This window comes from Coregonus clupeaformis, chromosome 24, assembly GCF_020615455.1.
Source record: "Coregonus clupeaformis isolate EN_2021a chromosome 24, ASM2061545v1, whole genome shotgun sequence".
Lineage (NCBI taxonomy): Eukaryota > Metazoa > Chordata > Actinopteri > Salmoniformes > Salmonidae > Coregonus > Coregonus clupeaformis.
The window spans coordinates 53,358,054-53,375,488 of record NC_059215.1 but is presented as its reverse complement, the minus strand read 5'-3'; the positions used below and the strand labels follow the sequence as shown (position 1 = coordinate 53,375,488).

The following is a 17,435-nucleotide window of genomic DNA, read 5'->3' as shown; positions in this document are numbered from 1 at the left end:
ATTGAGTCATTTGGTTGTAGACTGGTAAAAGATGAGGTAAAACTGAACCGTTGTGAATTGACAAAGCTCTCTGTAGTATGACAAGAGATGGGGAAGCGATGAAGCTGATTATATACAGTGTAATGGCTGTACCTGAAGGCATTTATTACATTCTTTCTTGAATAGAGGGGGACACTGTGAGGACAGACAGTAAGAGAACAGGGAGTGGTTCATTCAGTAAGACCCAGAAACTATTCATATGGAAATGCATCATCTGTGGTTTTACTGTAAGCCTAATGGCATATACATCCTACGGCCACAGACTCATGAACATAGATTAAATCGTATATGCATTCATCAATTGTCAGTCAAAAGTTCAACCCAAGTCAACCCTTTTCAGACGAGCTGCATTCGTTAAAGGCAGACATAGTGTGTTTGATAGATAATAATTTTCTGACAGATTCTGTGGCCAAAGTCTTACTCTACAAAGAATTAAAAACAAATGGCACAACGTCCTTTTCAAGTCACCAATGTTAGTATGGTTTAACCATTTACCCCACTCACAAACTGCCATGCATTGGTTCCAAGCATTTTCACCCACAGAAAGACAACAACCACTGCACTTCTGAGAGAATACTAGACCAACTTTCAACGTACCGGTTTCTGTTGAAGGGGCGAGTTATATTCAGGGAGTTGTTGCCAGTCTTGTAGTGTCCAGGAGAACTGAATCCATTCACAAAGCCACTGTTGGGAAACGGTGCCTGGAGAGGTGGGAAAAGGGAGAATATTTATTATTTTCTTAGAGAACAGAATTGTTCCTTTTTGCCTGATCAGCCCCCTGAGACACACACATACACAGAGGGGTTGGAGGCACAGGGTCAGCCGCAGTGTACAGCAATCCCCTTTATACAGATCAATGATGAACAAGCAATAACCTAATAAAATATATTTAATTTCTCTCCTATTCAAGAGATGTTCTCAATAAGACTAACCCTTATAAATGAATTAAATTACAGTTAACACAATATACTAGGATACCGTTTATAGTGTTCTGTATCTTACCAAAATTGTCAATATTATTTATAACAGTTAACACCATTTAAAAAGGATAACGTCTATGATGCTCACCAGCGGAGTCTCGAAGTAGGGTGTAGGAGAGGTTGTCCAGGTCTGTGGTACGATACCGTAGAGAGGGTACTGCTGCTGAGGGCTGTAGACGTGCTGCATGTACAGGTTGGGGTTGTACTGGGTCTGGGTCTGGGTCTGGGCTGCATACATGCTGTTGTCCAGGCTACGGTAGCCATTTTTAGAAAAGAAAGTGTTGACGGCTTTTATCCTCGCCTGGAAGGAAGAATTTAAAATGAGACAAAAACTTGTGAAATGAAATAAAACATTTGGAAATGTGTCTTTGGCTTCACAACATTATTGCGAAGGGAAGATAGATTAATAAAGGGGGTGCTAGTTGAGGGAAATTACAATACTTTAATTTGCAAGTGATTGATAGTGTTATAATACAACTCACCATGATAGGTTTTCCCTGAAATGTTTTCACCTCCTCTCTTAGATATCGGTGTGCCTGAAAGGATAGAAAGACTCAGACAGGCAGTCATTCCATAACTCTTTCTAACAAAATTGGGACTGAATGCCCATTACACCAATCAGAAGCCTTAACACTACTTTATAAACCAATCAGATCCAGCTTACCTGTTGAGCATCAGTGTCAGATTGGAATGTGATGTACCAGTTGTTGTTGTGCGCAAACTCGACACTAATCACTTTCGGACAGTCTTCACTTTTAAAGAGAGCCTCCACTTCCTTAAGGGGAACAAAGAAGAAAGATAATGTGATTAAATACAGCAAATGTGATTAAATACAGCAAATGTGCTTACTTCTACCAATTCACCATGTCATTTTCAATAATAACACATATTGTCTGTAACCATTGTTGTAACATGTAGTCCTGTGTAGCTCAGTTGGTAGAGCATGGCGCTTGCAACGCCAGGATTGTGGGTTCGATTCCCACGGGGGACCAGTATGAAAAATGTATGCACTCACTAACTGTAAGTCGCTCTGGATAAGAGTGTCTGCTAAATGACTAAAATGTATATTGGTTCTATCATGACAGTAACATGGTTGTCTTACCTCTACAGGTGTCGTCTCAGGAACCTCCCTCAGGATGATGATGCAGCGTTTGTGATCAGGACGCACCTTCTCTCCTTGCTCATCCACCTGAACCATTGGAGAGGCTGAGAACACAAGCATGTCAGGCTCTGGGACAGAAACGACATCATCTATCCACATACAGTAACTAGCAGGGGGGGGTCCCTCCCTCTTCCACACTGCTCGAAACGTATTGCCCTTGGTGCATTTTTAAAAAATCCATACCATTCGATCGCAAGCCCACGTGGTCCCAGAACTGTTTGTGCAGTCTTGCCAACTCCTATGGCCACTGTCCCAGAATTACCATAGGAGTTGGCAAGAAAACACAAAACAGATTTGGGATCAAGGTACATGGTTCCAAAAATGTAGGAAAAAATACAAAATAAAACAAAAAGTTTTAGTCCCCTTACATCGGAGCACGTCCAGGATTAGCTCCATGTCAGTAGTGAGGGCCTTTATGTTCTCCATGCTGGCGATGGTCCAAATGGGGACAAACTGGTCACTGTCCATCTGGGACATCAGGTACAGGTCCTTCGACAGGTTCTCCCTACACAACAAACGAGGGTCAAAGGTCAAATCATAAAAGATGCATGCTATCAACCATTCACATGTATCCTAAGGAATACAGTTATTACAATCACATATCCAAAAACCACAAGACTCTGGGTCATTAAGTAGGGCATACCACAGCAAAATGTTTTGCACCTAAAATACAGTTTTTATTGGAAAAGTTCAGGTAGTATGTCCCGTTTCAAACTTAGGAACAACACTCACCTAGAGGTAGAGCCAACTAACCTAGAACAACATGTGTACTCACCTAGAGAAGTAGAACTCCAGCTCTTTCTTGAGGGACTCTGTCAGCTTCTCTGACGAGAGGGGCTGTGCCTCTGTCAGCTTGGTCTCCCCTGCAAACCAACATGTGTTTAGGGAGCATGTACTACGGTCAGAAAATGACATGAGGTCCGAAAAGACATCCGTAAGAGGTCTGCCCGGATAATGCATTTGTAACCGTGTTGTAATTGTCAGTGAGAAACATGCAGCCTTGTGGCTATGATCGACTAATTCTAACCGTCTTAATCTTATACGGTGGATTATGGGTACTGTAGTTTAGTCCACCATGCTTTATAACTAACCCGAGGTCCCAGTTGTAGTCTCAGCAGGGGTGATGGCCAGGTCTGGAGGATCCATGCCATTCACAGTGATCTCAGCTGTGGCTACTGCGGAGGAGCTGCTGTCCTCCAGGGTGTTGAAGCTTACCCTGTACGGTTTACAACCGGTGGAGGGCACAGACTCTGAATAACCTGGATGGGAGAGAGTGGGAACGATAGGGGCGCCATTTATTGTTACATTTATCAGTTAAGAGGACAATAGTTTAAAATTGTAAGAACATTTAGTGGCCCATTTGAGATCCTAACTGCCTATAGCCCTGCACTGGGACGGAAAGAGGGTGCAACAGGGGCCCCAATTTATTGTTAAATGATGATATTATAATTGTGATTAATTGTAAGATATAGAATTTATGTTGGCTAATGTGGAGATTGACACAACGTCAGGGTTGTGGGTTTGATTCCAACTGAGGCCTAATATATATATATATATATATATATTTTTTATACATATGTACTTAGCCAAAGTAAGTAGCTTTGGCTAAAAGTCTGCTAAAATGGTATATACAGTATTATTATATGCTATTAAATGTTATAAATGTCATATTATATGTTATTAAATGCTGTATATAGTATTATATGTTATTGTTATTTCTCACTATCAGTGATGTCAGCCGGGGGCCACTGTGCTCCGTCGGGACTGTCAGCAGGGGCCTCCTGCCACACCTTGGCATTGGGGTTCAGACCGGCGCCCTTGGAGGTGACCTTGGAACAGGGGCCCAGGAAATACAATAGAATGTATGGATTGAAAAATGCATATAAAGCTGCTCCAATCCGAGTCAACATGAAATAGATTTACATTATATATGTTACTGTCCATTACATCATACACAGTAATACATATACACACACATGCTGATAAAAGCAGGATGTTCTCTTTTCATGTGAAATACAGGGTGTCCTCTGATTGGCCCCATTCCAACACAAGGGAAATACACATGACATCCATTTGCATTTACACACACACACTGAAAACAAAACAAACCCAAATCCGCTTGAATTGATGTTTTAGATTGACTCAGCTCTCAGCTAACAAAGTTTATTAGAACATTTTTGAAATTGTGCATGCTATAAATTGGTTTAACAGTTGTACTAAGCAATTATGTAAAATTGTAATATATAACCCTAATGTAAATAATCACATTTATTCTGGATTACATGAGAAACACTTTCTGAAATACAGCACATCAATGATACAAATGTAAACCGAAAGTACATCAAATGTGATATGTATCAAACGTCTAAGAAAAGTGTTACATTTGTTTCCGTGATGTAAGCATTGGCACAACACACACAAACCCCGTACCCGAAAGACGCACAAACAACTAACAATGTAAGCCACTGGAAATACATTGAATTCGTGGTCGATTCCCATACATGATTTTCAGTCCAACCGCTAATTGATAAATAAGATCAAAGATCCACTATCAGTCATTGGCGACTCGCGAGCATGTTGTCCGGCCTACATTGTATAAAATAAAGATGCTTACCTCGAGAAATAAAATCATTTTATTTGACTTTCTTCTTAACTAACATGTAAGACGCATATAATATAATGCGAGCAACAGAGAAACGCAGAATTTGAGACGCTTTACTTTTGTAGTTGAAAGTTCAACATGCGTTTCTCGCTCTTCTGCGGTTGAACTCCACCTACATCCTTGGCAGTGGGACCCACATGTCTCTGCAACGAGCGCGCTCTCTTCCGCACGCTTACCGCCAACCCAAATCCAGAATGGCTGTTGGCAGACAGCATTGTCAATCTCAAACCCGACAAATAATAGGAGTCTGTTGCTGCTGCTACCCCTGCTGGTGAGCACTTCAACATTTCTGACTATCCTTGAGGCACGTGCCACTCCCTCCCCATGTTCTAGAATCGATTGAAAATTCGGCAATTAGTATTCTTCACTAGAGCATGCGCGGATCCCCAGACGATACATTTTTTAAGGGTTTGGGTGGACTTTACAGAGTATTGGCACGAATCCCAAAAGGCCTGTCAATTATGTTGAGTGGGTATGAGACACAATAGATCGTTGCCAGGGGTGTCATCTTGTTTCACTGTAGGTAGGTAGCGGCACGTTTAAAATAAAATAAAAGTCAACCTGCCACATACCACAGGAGTCGTTCCTAGTGACCACCTGCTACAAAAATGATCCACCCTTCTCGGAGTCTACTCCTGGCAAGAGCAGCTGTCATATCACAATATATCCTGTACAGGATTGAGTGGTTTCAAAATCATGTGATATGGATATATCTTGTACATGAACGCACAAGAATTCCATGAAAGCAGTCTTTGTCCAGCAAAACAACTTAGATGAATTTGGCCATATGTGCAGTGCTAGCTATAAAGCTTACTGCTGGTTGTATCTCGTTAGCCCCTGCTTTTAAAGTCAGCTGATACTTACTGTGCTGCATAGGCCGGGTATTTGCAATGCATGTTAGTTAGCTAGGCTAGCTGGAGTCTGGCGAGATTAGGCTAGCTAATGCTAGCTTTAATTCGGTAAATGTGCTTGCTGGTTAGGTTGCATAGATAGTTGGCCGATATCCGTGCCCGCCGTCAACAATCGATAGTAAACTAAATAGTCCGACACTTATGTCACTTCATAATGATTACTCATTAAACTGCTAAATTTGTTAGCTTGGCTGCTAGGCTAGCAAATTAAATCGCTGCCAAAGTAGCTAGCTGACTGAACTAAGCTTGCAGATAACGTCATAGCTTGGCTAGTTAGCTGGCAAATGAAGTTATTGGGGAACCACTCATTATTACTCTACTTTCAAAGGAAATAGTTAAGATAACGTTTCAGACAATAGATTAATGCTTTTAGCTAGCGAATTTAGCTAGTTAGTCGTTACAGTAGTGTATCCAACGACAGCAAATAAATCATTCAGCAAAACATATGGTAACGTTAGCCATAAATAATATCAGCCAAATTCTCGATGTGAATCGGATTGGTAGCTAGCAGAAAACATGGTAATAACATTAGGTAATATTCTTGGCCTCAACAGCCTATGACTGGGGCATGACCCTATTTAGGGAAGGGCAATGACGGCAGACGACAAATAATGGTGGTAGGAATGGGACGAGATGGCAATGGCAGGGGGATGGTGTTTTATGTGTAGGTTAGCTAACGTTAGCTTAGCTAGTAGGAGTAGAGGCCGCAACTCACCATGCCGCCTGAGCCTCCCCCGATCCCAAGTGGTGTCTCTTCCTCCCCACAGGTCTTCGGCCCCGGATCAGCCTCCTCCTGCAGCAGCCGCGGCTCTCCGCCCTGGTCCGAACTCATCGGCCGCTCTTGGCTCACGTCTCCCCCGTCGTTTTCCTCCCAACCCCCCGGCCCGCGTTCCACCCCCTCGTCTCTCAAAGTACAGGTTGCTGTCTACAATGAGTCGGGTTATCTCCTGCTAGACTTGTTTAGCCAACACCAAAAGATAGCCAGCTATACAGCCAGGGCTAGCAAGTAAGCTATCCTACTTAGCTAGCTAGTCAGCTAAATATGAATCAAGTTCGCACAACAATATCCTACAGACAAAAACGATGCCAGAGCATGCCTCTATTTATACCCACCAGCTTTGTCACTAATGTTTCTTCCCAAAAAATTCAACAAGCGTCAAAGCCGAGAGGCGCATTCCAACCCGGGCGACCGAAGCGGACACGCACCTTTCCTAAGAGCAGGCAGACATTGGTAAAGTCCGCCACAGTCCCGACTCACAATGCGAGTTCGAAATGAACTTTGGAACTTTCGTATTTTCCGTTTCCGGTTGACAAACTTATAAACAAACAAGCGGTGTCTTTTCTTTATTGAAATACTGTACTTTTATTGTAGGCTACAATATATTCGTACGTTTTATCTAAGAAGGGCAACACATTTTGGTTGGGAGTAGCTATAACGTTTCTAAACCATTATTCTTTAATCTCCGAGGATCACTGGATAGAGTGATGATGTTCTACATTTTGGCAGGATTATGCAGTGGTGGGAAAAGTACTCAATTGTCATACTTGAGTAAAAGTAAAGAGTCCTTAACAGAAAATGACTCAAGTAAAAGTGAAAGTTACCCAGTAAAATACTACTTGAGTAAAAGTCTAAAAGTATCTGGTTTTAAATGTACTTAAGTACAGTGGTAGAAAAAGTACTCAATTGTCATACTTGAGTAAAAGTACAAAGTAAAAGTAAATGCTATACGTCAAATTCCTTATATTATCAAACCAGACGGCACGATTTTAGTTTAATTTTACGGACAGACGGGCACACTCCAACCCTCAGACATAATTTACAAACACAGTATTTGTGTTTCGTGAGTCTGCCAGATCAGAGGCAGTAGGGATGACAAAGCGTTATTGTGATAGGTGCCATAATTATGTCCTGCTTGAGCATTCTAAATGTAATGAGTACTTTTAGCTGTCAGGGAAAATGTATGGAGTAAAAAGTTCATTATTTTCTTTAGGAATGTAGTAGAGTAAAAGTTGTCAAAAATATAAATAGTAAAGTACAGTACAGATACCCAGAAAAACGACTTAAGTAGTACTTAAAAGTATTTTACACCACTGGGATTATGAAAGTTTACTATTCATACACAAAGTAGAACACCACTTTCCTTGGGTTCTTTAACATGTAAAAAATGTAAAAAATCTTCAGCCACATAAAAAAATTCCACCAAGTATCATATCTCCTACAACAATTCAGCTTAGTCATAATAGACCATATCACTATATCTTTTTTTTCCCCCCAAAGGTTGATGTAGCACAATCTGTGTCTGGCTCCAACACATGCATGGGGTTGGTGAATGTTGTCATGGCCTCTTGGAACAGTGGATTTTGAGTCTGTAAGAAATAAATAAATTGTAGGCAAAAACACTGTTCAACCCAGCAAACCATCAACATAGTTTTTGTCATTCTAAGGGTCAGCAAATGTCTCCCAAAACTTTTAATCACACTCATGCTGCCTTTTTCTACCTTTTGACTGTGTTTTTGGATGTTGCATATTATAATTATCACTTTCTCTCTTTTATCATACTCACATCTTCCCACTGGATGTTTTCCTTCAGGAACCTTCTACGCTCCCTCTGGTAGGACACTTCTAACTTCAGCCGGTAGATTGTTATCACGATGACACCCAGTAAAACGATTCCTACCACTGCAATCCCCATGTTTATAATCCATGGGTCAATCCCTCCTTTCAGGAATTGAGGAAGAGACCACAAGACAAGAGACAAAAAAAGACACGATTCATTACCAAGGGGTGTTGCTTAGGATTGGCTTCAGATAATATACGGAAGTTCTCTATGGGGAAAATAAAGTTATTCTATTTTATAATTTACAGTTAGACAATATAAAACTCACTAGGAGTATCTGTGTAGTAGACAAAGATGTCACCAGTACTTATGATGAGTTCCACATTAAAAAGTACAGTATCATCCTGACAGGTCAATGATTGAGTCCCATTGATGCGGATAGGCTTGGCAGAGCCACAGGGATGGTGACACATGTTTATGGCTGACTCCTGTAATAACATGCAAGCAACACAGGCCCTAAAACACGCACCAAGGAAAATGTTTTATTTAGTCCGTCGTACTCAAATATACAGTATATACAGTAGATAGCAACCAACTAATAGTAATAGTAGGTGAAAAAACAAGTAATACTTTGTTCCTGTTGAAATGATCATGGGAAATGATCATGGACTATTTGAAAGAGAAAAGGCTCTGCGTGGCTCTATTGGTAAGAGTGCCAAGGTTGTGGGGTCAATTCACTCTTTGGATAAAAGCATCTGCTATGTGGCATATATAGTACATCAGGTTTATCTCACCGGTATGTGTCACATGGTGCCAGGGGCTTGGTGCAGTGCCTGCCAAAGAAACCAGAGTGACAATGGCATTGATTACATTCACATTGTCCTCGGTGAGAGCAGATTCCACCGTTACTGGTCTGGCACTGATCTGTGAGGGTAGAGCATTCACATGCAGGGCCTGTGTAGTTATGGAAACACTCACAGTTACCACAGTCACACCTGCCATTACCTGCAGAACAGACATATACACGGACAGAACACATACAGGGATGTTAATAATCTCAATACAGACTGTACTAAAAACCCTCTCCAGCTCTTTCAGGTCTTTCGAGCCGGATAGGATAGGATAATTGTCCTGAAACAGGACCAGAGGGGGCAGCAATTCGTTTTTATTTTCAACATAAAGTGGTTGCGAAGAAAAAGCAGTGAAACCAGGTGATAAACACATTCTATAGAACATTCTTAACAGCACCATTCTAAGCCTAACTTCCCCTTACCGCCACAGATCATGTTGTTGTGACGGTTGCAGCTAATGTCGTCACACTGGCAGTACTGGCCCCTGTGTTGGCCCCAGCAGATACATTGGTCACACACATAGCTCCCATGGCCGCTGCACAGTGGTGTGCCTGTGCTGTTTGTCTGTGTGGCCTGGTGGGACCCCATGGTGTCTGTGTCCTGCTGGGTCTCACACTCACAACGCTGGCCTGTGTGTCCTGAATCACAGCTGTAAAATAACCAAGGTCAAGTAGAGTTGAGATTCAGCAACTCTTGGAGGACAATGGAATTAAATAAAAAAAGCTTATTTATTGTTTAAAATAGAACCACCGCGTTTCGGCTTTTGGCCTTCACACAGTGATTCAATCAATCACATTTATTCTCAAAGCCCTTTTTACATCAGCAGTTGTCACAAATACCTTTGCAGTAACCCAGCCTAGACCCAAAGAGCAAGGTTATTGGTTTCAACAAAGCACTGATGTCTGCACCACAACAATTTCAACCAACATACAGTAGCAAGATGATGTACTGTAACTCTTCATAACCCAACCTGATGCTGAAGGGAGTGAAAATCAACATGACTGTAAGTTGGGTGCCACTACCTACCTACAGATACCACAGTTGAACGTTCCATTGCCATGACACTGGGAGGACTGTTCCTCTGAGTCCTGACAGTCACAGTCACACAGCGTCTCCACGGTAACCCTCAGCTCTTCATTGAAACCCTGCACTTTGATGATGAAAGACTCTGTCTTCGACAGACAGCTCGAGCTGGTCACAGTAACTGTGAAATTGACCTATACAGTAGAATTATAAATACGGGTCACAAAAGCAGATTTGTATTTGTCTGGTTATCGGTCCCCTGGGTCACCACAGAACGTCTAGTTCACCAAACAGAAATCAAATGATACTGTACCACATTTTTGGTAACTGTAGTGGATGACTAAGTGGAAACCTAGAATTATACCTTGGCTTTTCTGAGTCAGTGTTTTGACAGTGCTTTTTGAGTATACAGTTCACCGGGCAGTATTAGAGGCCGTTGCTAGTGCTACAGTACTTTAACCTGCCACTTGATTTACCTGTTGATTGATCCTGACATCGCTGCACTCCCCCCTGTCCTGCCCCTGAGCTAGCCTGTCATCACCATCACCACAGTGGGAGCTGTAGGAGACCTCCAGGCCTGGTGGGACCCCATGGTGCTCCAGGAGGATGGAGGATGATAGGTTCTGAGGAGGACATCCGTTGAGGTCATCATGAACCTTTCAGTACAACTGAATTTGCCATAGTTGGGTTTGTGCAGTAGGTATAGATAGACTCACGTTGTAGGCCTCAGAGATGAGCTGAACAACGTTGCTGGAGTCATCCTCCAGGAGACCCACCACAGACTGGGGGATCATCTCACTGAGTGCCTGGGATGGGGGTTCAGAAAAGGAGTTTATCAGGGTCATGTTCATTAGGGCACACCGTAACCAAATGTTTTAGATATTGGCTAAGGGAGCTAACTCTTCAGTAACTGAATTCCTTACCTCGTAGTTTTGAATGTGCTGGTCTGTCACTGCAAAGATCAGGTTGATGTCATTGGCTGATAGGACCTCAGATAAGTGTCCAACTGAGGGATAGTCCTAAAATACATTTGTGTGGTGGTTGGATGGAGGTTGGTTTGTGTGAAGAGATAGTTTCCAAAGGACGCAGATAGGGTTCACTCACATAAACGGTGTCCTTATTATAGAGCCCATTGCTATTCAGGTGGCATTTCCCGTCGTTAGGAAGGTAGATACCAGCTAGCTTCCCATCTCCTGCCAGGTGGAAGGTATCGTCTGAAGTGTAGACCAGGATGCGAGTTACATTACCCCAGCCAATGTCATCCTACAGACAGGGGTTGGGTGGAGGGTTTTAAACTACATATACAGTACATACAATATTACAGTATATAGAAACATTGACTTAGAGATTGTGTTGACTTTAAGTACACTACCGGTCAAAAGTTTTAGAACACCTACTCATTCAAGGGTTTTTCTTTATTTTTTACAATTTTTTGCATTGTAGAATAATAGTGAAGACATCAAAACTATGAAATAACACATATGGAATCATGTAGTAACCAAAAAAGTGTTAAACAAATCAAAATATATTTTATATTTGAGATTCTTCAAATAGCCACCCTTTGCCTTGATGACAGCTTTGCACACTCTTGGCATTCTCTCAACCAGCTTCACATGGAATGCTTTTCCAACAGTCTTGAAGGAGTTCCCACATTTGCTGAGCACTTGTTGGCTGCTTTTCCTTCACTCTGTCGTCCGACTCATCCCAAACCATCTCAATTTGGTTGAGGTCGGGGGAATGTGGAGGCCAGGTCATCTGATGCAGCACTCCATCACTCTCCTTCTTGGTAAAATAGCCCTTACACAGCCTGGAGGTGTGTTGTGTCATTATCCTGTTAAAAACAAATGATAGTCCCACTAAGCCCAAAGCAGATGGGATGGCGTATCGCTGCAGAATGCTCTGGTAGCCATGCTGGTTAAGTGTGCCTTGAATTCTAAATAAATCACAGACAGTGTTACCAGCAAAGCACCCCCACACCATAAAACCTCCTCCTCATGCGGAGATCATCCGTTCACCCACACCACGTCTCACAAAGACACAGCGGTTGGAACCAAAAATATCCAAGTTGGACTCCAGACCAAAGGACAAATTTCCACCGGTCTAATGTCCATTGCTCGTGTTTTTTGGCCCAAGCAAGTCTCCTCTTCTTATTGGTGTCCTTTAGTAGTGGTTTCTTTGCAGCAATTCGACCATGAAGGCCTGATTTACACAGTCTCCTCTGAACAGTTGATGTTGAGATGTGTCTGTTACTTTAATTCTGTGAAGCATTTATTTGGGCTGCAATTTCTGAGGCTGGTAACTCTAATGAACTTATCCTCTGCAGCAGAGGGCACACTGGGTCTTCCATTCCTATGGCGGTCCTCATGAGAGCCAGTTTCATCATAGCGCTTGATGGTTTTTGCGAGTGCACTTGAAGAAACTTTAAAAGTTCTTGAAATTTTCCAGATTGACTGACCTTCATGTCTTAAAGTAATGATGGACTGTCGTTTCTCTTTGCTTATTTGAGCTGTTCTTGCCATAATATGGACTTGGTCTTTTACCAAATAGGGCTATCTTCTGTATACGCCCCCCCCCCACACACACCTTGTCACAACACAACTGATTGGCTCAAACGCATTAAGAAGGAAAGAAATTCCACAAATTATCTTTTAAGAAGGCACACCTGTTAATTGAAATGCATTCCAGGTGACTACCTCATGAAGCTGGTTGAGAGAATGCCAAGAGTGTGCAAAGCTGTCATCAAGGCAAAGGGTGGCTATTTGAAAAATGTGTTTAACACTTTTTTGGTTACTGCATGAATCCATATGTGTTATTTCATAGTTTTGATGTCTTCTCTATTATTCTACAATGCAAAAAATAGTAAAAATAAAGAAAAACCCTTGAATGAGTAGGTGTTCTAAAACTTTTGACCGGTAGTGTACGGTATAGTATTCCATGTGATCAGATATGCTTAGGCCAGGCCAGTGCATAAAGTTTTTCTCTTATTTTCTGTTCTTTTCTATGGTTTTCTCTCTCACTCTAGTTTCAATAGAACACAGCTCTGAGTTCTATTGAAACACCAGTCAGCCATTCATTCTCACCTGACAGACCGCCACCTGCATGATGGCGTCGAAGCCTGACTCTGGGTTGTCTAGGTTACTGGAGATGCTCTGCTGGCTTACCTAAAGGCGTGACATAGAACAGGAAATGAAGAAAGGACTGACATGGCAACACCTTGAACTAATGGCGCAGGACAGAAGAAGAAGTAGAAGAAGAAGAAGAAGTAGACTGGGGTTGGAAGTTACGTTGCACAAGGAATTCAAAGGTGTAAGTAAGTAACTCTGCTGGCTCACCTTCCTCTCAAACTCTTCCACGTCCTCAGTGAGCTTCAGTACATGTTTGAAGCTGAAGGTAGGCTGGCAGGGGCCTTTGTACCCCTCCTTGCATGGGTTGGCCAGTTTGGCCTCCACTGTACTGACATAGGGGTCCACCACCTTATCCACGAAGGAACCAAAGCCTGAGGGGGATAGAGAAACACTATGAGGGCTAGAGTTTTGACCTTTAGTGTGAACCTCATCCGCAGGCTCAACTGCTACAGCCGGCTGATGGATGAGATTAGCCTGAACCTGACAATAATTGTCACCTGGCTCCGGTCGGATCAGGCTGGAACTTTCAGTCCAAATCAAAACTGTAATGTGGGCAAACTTTCCTCTGCATGAATTGGTTGAGTTGGGCGGATGGGAGAATTGTATGCTCTGTTGAAGAATCCTATTGTCTTACCGGTTGATGTGAAGTGATGGAGTTGAGATGCACAGACACAAAAAGTTTGAGAGCAACACCTTCCATAGCCCCATTATGGCTGGACAGTGACACTCACCTATCCTGACAGCACTGGTGATGTTCTTCATGGCAGTGAACACCTCCCGTCCCAGGTTCCTAACGTTCTCCAGGTCATCTCTCATGGAGAAAGACAGGTCCATCAGGTAGTACAGGTCTATGGGATACCCCTCTGCACGCTTGAACCTCACCCCAAATGACTGGGGCATGCCTGGGATTTAAACAGAAGAGGGTGATAAGAGGAAAAGTGATGAGAATAATTGATTTATTCATCAACCATCAAATGTGCAGGTGATTGATCACTTGTAATTATATAAGGACCATTAATCAAACATAACATATTTTATACTTACTTACTTAGGTCTTTTACTCCTCCTGGAGCATAGGCTATCGACAATCAATATCATATTGTATGAGATAGTAATATTAGCCTAAAATAAGATATGCTTGCAAAGTAAAATGTCCTCTAATTTCCCTATAATAATCAGTGGACCAATCAGAGGAGAGAATGTGTAGAAGGATAAATCCTCACCAGAACTGGTTGTTATCAGGTTGTAATGACCCGTTTTGTCTGCTGTCTACAGTCCTCACAGACTCAGGTGTGTGTGTGCCTGTGTGTGTGTGTGTGCGTGTGTGTGTGTGTGTGTGAGTCCTCAGTCCCTACACTTCTTTGGCTGTCCCCATAGCAGAACCCTTTGAAGAACCCCTTTTGGTTCCAGGTAGAACCCTTTTGGGTTCCTTGTATAACCCCTTTCCACAGAGGGTTCTACATGGAACCTAAAAGAGTTCTACCTGGAACCAAAAAGGGTTCTACCTGGAACCAAAAAGGGTTCTCCTATGGGGACAGCTGCAGAATTGGAACCCTTTTTTCTAAGAGTGTACCGACTCTGAGCTTCAGGCGGGGGTGCGTGCGTGTGTAAGTCCTAAGGCCTCACCGACTCTTAGCTTAAGGTGGAGGTTCTGTGGCTGTAGCTGGACCACGGTCCCAATTGGCTCCTCACCCCTGCTCCATATTGCAGGCTGGGGGTTCAGGATCTGTCCGTCAGAGCAGTGTTTCTTTCTCAGAGCCTCCTCCCTGTCACAGCGATGCTTGTCCGGCTCCCCGGGCGCCAGGAAACCCTGCAGGTCAGAGGTCAACAAGACATTGCACTCAAACTGACAGAATAGAACACAACTTCGACAGACGGCTTGAATGTTTCTGCTTGAATAGATAAGGTGTGTAAAGGATCTGTGGACTAATATGAATATTGTTGATACATACTGTATATAAGCATGTTATTGCTGTGGAGGTTTGTTATGGGTGTACCCCGCACCCAAGTAATTCAAAGCCTGGTAGAACGTTATAGACAAATGTAAAAGACAATAACAGATTGAGATACCTTCTGCTTACACCAGGCACAGCCAAGGCTTCTCAGACACTCAGTGCAGGTGGGCTTAGACAGGCATCGTCCATCCAGACCTAGACAGTATAAACACATGGATATGGACACAGAGGCATGCAGTCTGTCTGTGAACAACACACCCTTCCAGAGGATGTTCTAATACAGAATGTGGGGCAATGGTCTGTACTGTGTTCTTCACTAGCTATGTGCACCGCCACCTACCCATAGATCCTCTCAGTGAAGTGAAGTGTATCAGAAGAACCACCACAGTCAGCCACACCTTTCTCATGGTCTGCCAACAGAGAGAGAGAGAGAGAGAGAGAGAGAGAGAGAGAGAGAGAGAGAGAGAGAGAGAGAGAGAGAGAGAGAGAGAGAGAGTAGGGAGAGAGAGAGAGAGAGAGAGAGAGAGAGAGAGAGAGAGAGAGAGAGAGAGAGAGAGAGAGAGAGAGAGGGGAGAGGTAGGGAGAGAGAGAGAGAGAGAGAGAGAGAGAGAGAGAGAGAGAGAGAGAGAGAGAGAGAGAGAGAGAGAGAGAGGGGGGAGGTAGAGAGAGACAGAGAGAGAGAGAGACAGAGAGAGAGAGAGAGAGAGAGAGAGAGAGAGAGAGAGAGAGAGAGAGAGAGAGAGAGAGAGAGAGAGAGAGAGAGAGAGAGAGAGAGAGAGAGAGAGAGAGAGAGAGAGAGAGAGAGAGAGAGAGAGAGAGAGAGAGAGAGAGAGAGAGAGAGAGAGAGAGAGAGAGAGAGAGAGAGAGAGAGAGAGAGAGAGAGAGAGAGAGAGAGAGACAGAGAGAGAGCAGAGAAGAGAGAGAGACAGAGACAGAGAAGAGAGAGAGAGAGAGAGAGAGAGAGAGGGGGAGAGAGTAGAGAGAGAGAGAGAGAGAGAGAGAGAGAGAGAGAGAGAGAGAGAGAGAGAGAGAGAGAGAGAGAGAGAGAGAGAGAGAGAGAGAGAGGGGGGTAGGGAGGAAGAGAGAGAGAGACAGAGAGAGAGAGAGAGAGAGAGAGAGAGAGAGAGAGAGAGAGAGAGAGAGAGAGAGAGAGAGAGAGAGAGAGAGACAGAGAGACAGAGAGAGAGGGGTGCTGTCTACAACCTGTTCATTTATGGGAGTTTCACACTCTTGTTATCGTTGTTTCAGTTCCTCTTCACAGAGGGAGGGGACCACACTGTTTCAGATGAGTGATCAATGCTACTCAGCATGAGATGCATCAATGTAGTTTGTTTAATGTACTTTTTCATAAAATACACACTTTTCGAAAATATATCAAAATACTCCCAAAGACACTCTTTAGTGTTAGCAATATATTTACAAAGCAGACAGTTATATTGTTTCCTACTCCTAACCAACACAATTTGACCAGTGATCCCAAGTTCTCTTCAGCTAAGAACAATTGAAAAGTTTGACAGACATATTATAATCTCATACCTGAGAGCTTCTGAGCAGATCCATTAGTATGACAGCCCTGTGACCTGCTCTTGAGGTTACGTGAGTTTGATGATAAAGAGTCGGGTTACAATAGTGTCCTTGTAACCTTGTAGTCGGCTGGATTCGGACTAGAGTTGCACTTTAAGTCGTAAAAATGATTGACAAATCTGGATGGCACCAACACATCCACTTCTCTATCTTTGTCTCAGTCCTGGAGTCTCCTTCTGCAAGACAGGCTGGGGACGTCAGGGATGTCCCAGGTGAAGTGAACATTGAGGCAAGGTCCTAATAACAGAGTACATCCTCAGGGTAATGAATGTAAAGATACTGTACCAAGGTGACAGTAGTAGTAGGAGGGGATGGAGAAGGAGTCATGAGGTTCAGGTTGTCTGTCTGTTGGAGAGGTCACGCTTTGACAAGTTTGGGTGAGATGTGAGAACACATGCAACTTTGGGTGGGTCCCTCCTCTGCATATCATCACGTTTAGCTTCTGAATGCTGAGTGAGTTCTCTCTTTTGTAACACGGCCACCAGCCAATACTCCACTTTAAACATTTAACCTCTTTTTTAAGATAATGTTATGATTCTAATGGCGTTATATTACACTATTGTTTTATTGGAGAGGAAATGCATT

At 43.0% G+C, this 17,435-nt stretch overlaps 2 protein-coding genes across 6 annotated transcripts in view; both read right to left on the bottom strand.

The window, feature by feature from the left end:
* Positions 1-7,344, bottom strand: part of LOC121537844 (la-related protein 4) — a 16,807-nt gene extending 9,463 nt beyond the window's left edge. Inside the window, exons 1-11 of one of the 3 annotated variants that reach the window (XM_041845448.2) lie at positions 6,470-7,344; positions 3,905-4,010; positions 3,273-3,440; positions 2,957-3,044; positions 2,550-2,686; positions 2,122-2,225; positions 1,684-1,794; positions 1,502-1,555; positions 1,108-1,320; positions 637-740; positions 133-174 (exon numbers count right to left, since the gene is read on the bottom strand). In XM_041845448.2, the coding sequence (XP_041701382.1) occupies positions 133-174; positions 637-740; positions 1,108-1,320; positions 1,502-1,555; positions 1,684-1,794; positions 2,122-2,225; positions 2,550-2,686; positions 2,957-3,044; positions 3,273-3,440; positions 3,905-4,010; positions 6,470-6,586 (1,244 nt within the window). In that variant the 5' untranslated portion in view covers positions 6,587-7,344. Of the gene's footprint in view, positions 1-132; positions 175-636; positions 741-1,107; positions 1,321-1,501; positions 1,556-1,683; positions 1,795-2,121; positions 2,226-2,549; positions 2,687-2,956; positions 3,045-3,272; positions 3,441-3,904; positions 4,011-4,795; positions 6,430-6,469 lie in introns of those variants that run through there. The other 2 variants (XM_041845451.2, XM_041845450.2) reach the window with 2 other exon arrangements.
* Positions 7,345-7,774: 430 nt separating this feature from the next.
* On the bottom strand, positions 7,775-17,428 carry LOC121537843 (integrin beta-7). 3 transcript variants are annotated; one of them, XM_041845445.2, is made up of 17 exons: positions 16,803-17,415; positions 15,607-15,676; positions 15,382-15,461; positions 14,938-15,121; positions 14,043-14,213; positions 13,519-13,682; positions 13,267-13,347; positions 11,291-11,449; positions 11,110-11,205; positions 10,903-10,992; positions 10,663-10,809; positions 10,190-10,380; positions 9,586-9,812; positions 9,107-9,317; positions 8,641-8,828; positions 8,319-8,473; positions 7,775-8,121 (listed from the first exon to the last, which is right to left on the bottom strand). In XM_041845445.2, exons 1-17 carry the CDS (start codon positions 16,824-16,826, stop codon positions 8,008-8,010), a joined length of 2,352 nt encoding a protein of 783 aa, XP_041701379.1. In that variant the 5' UTR covers positions 16,827-17,415; the 3' UTR covers positions 7,775-8,007. The 3 variants fall into 3 exon arrangements, with proteins under 3 accessions (XP_041701379.1, XP_041701380.1, XP_041701381.1); XM_041845446.2 differs by having other exon boundaries at positions 8,319-8,470; XM_041845447.2 differs by lacking the exons at positions 7,775-8,121; positions 8,319-8,473 and having other exon boundaries at positions 8,714-8,800; positions 16,803-17,428.
* Positions 17,429-17,435: the final 7 nt, after the last annotated feature.

What these genes read in the sequence shown, in the direction of transcription:
- LOC121537843 (XM_041845445.2), bottom strand. Translation starts at nt 16,826, where the DNA reads ATGGATCTGCTCAGAAGCTCTCAG. An exon ending in TGGAAGAGTTTGAGAGGAAG is followed by an intron (nt 13,348 to 13,518) that starts GTGAGCCAGCAG and finishes TCACGCCTTTAG; the next exon opens with GTAAGCCAGCAGAGCATCTC. An exon ending in GCACCATGTGACACATACCG is followed by an intron (nt 8,829 to 9,106) that starts GTGAGATAAACC and finishes TGCGTGTTTTAG; the next exon opens with GGCCTGTGTTGCTTGCATGT.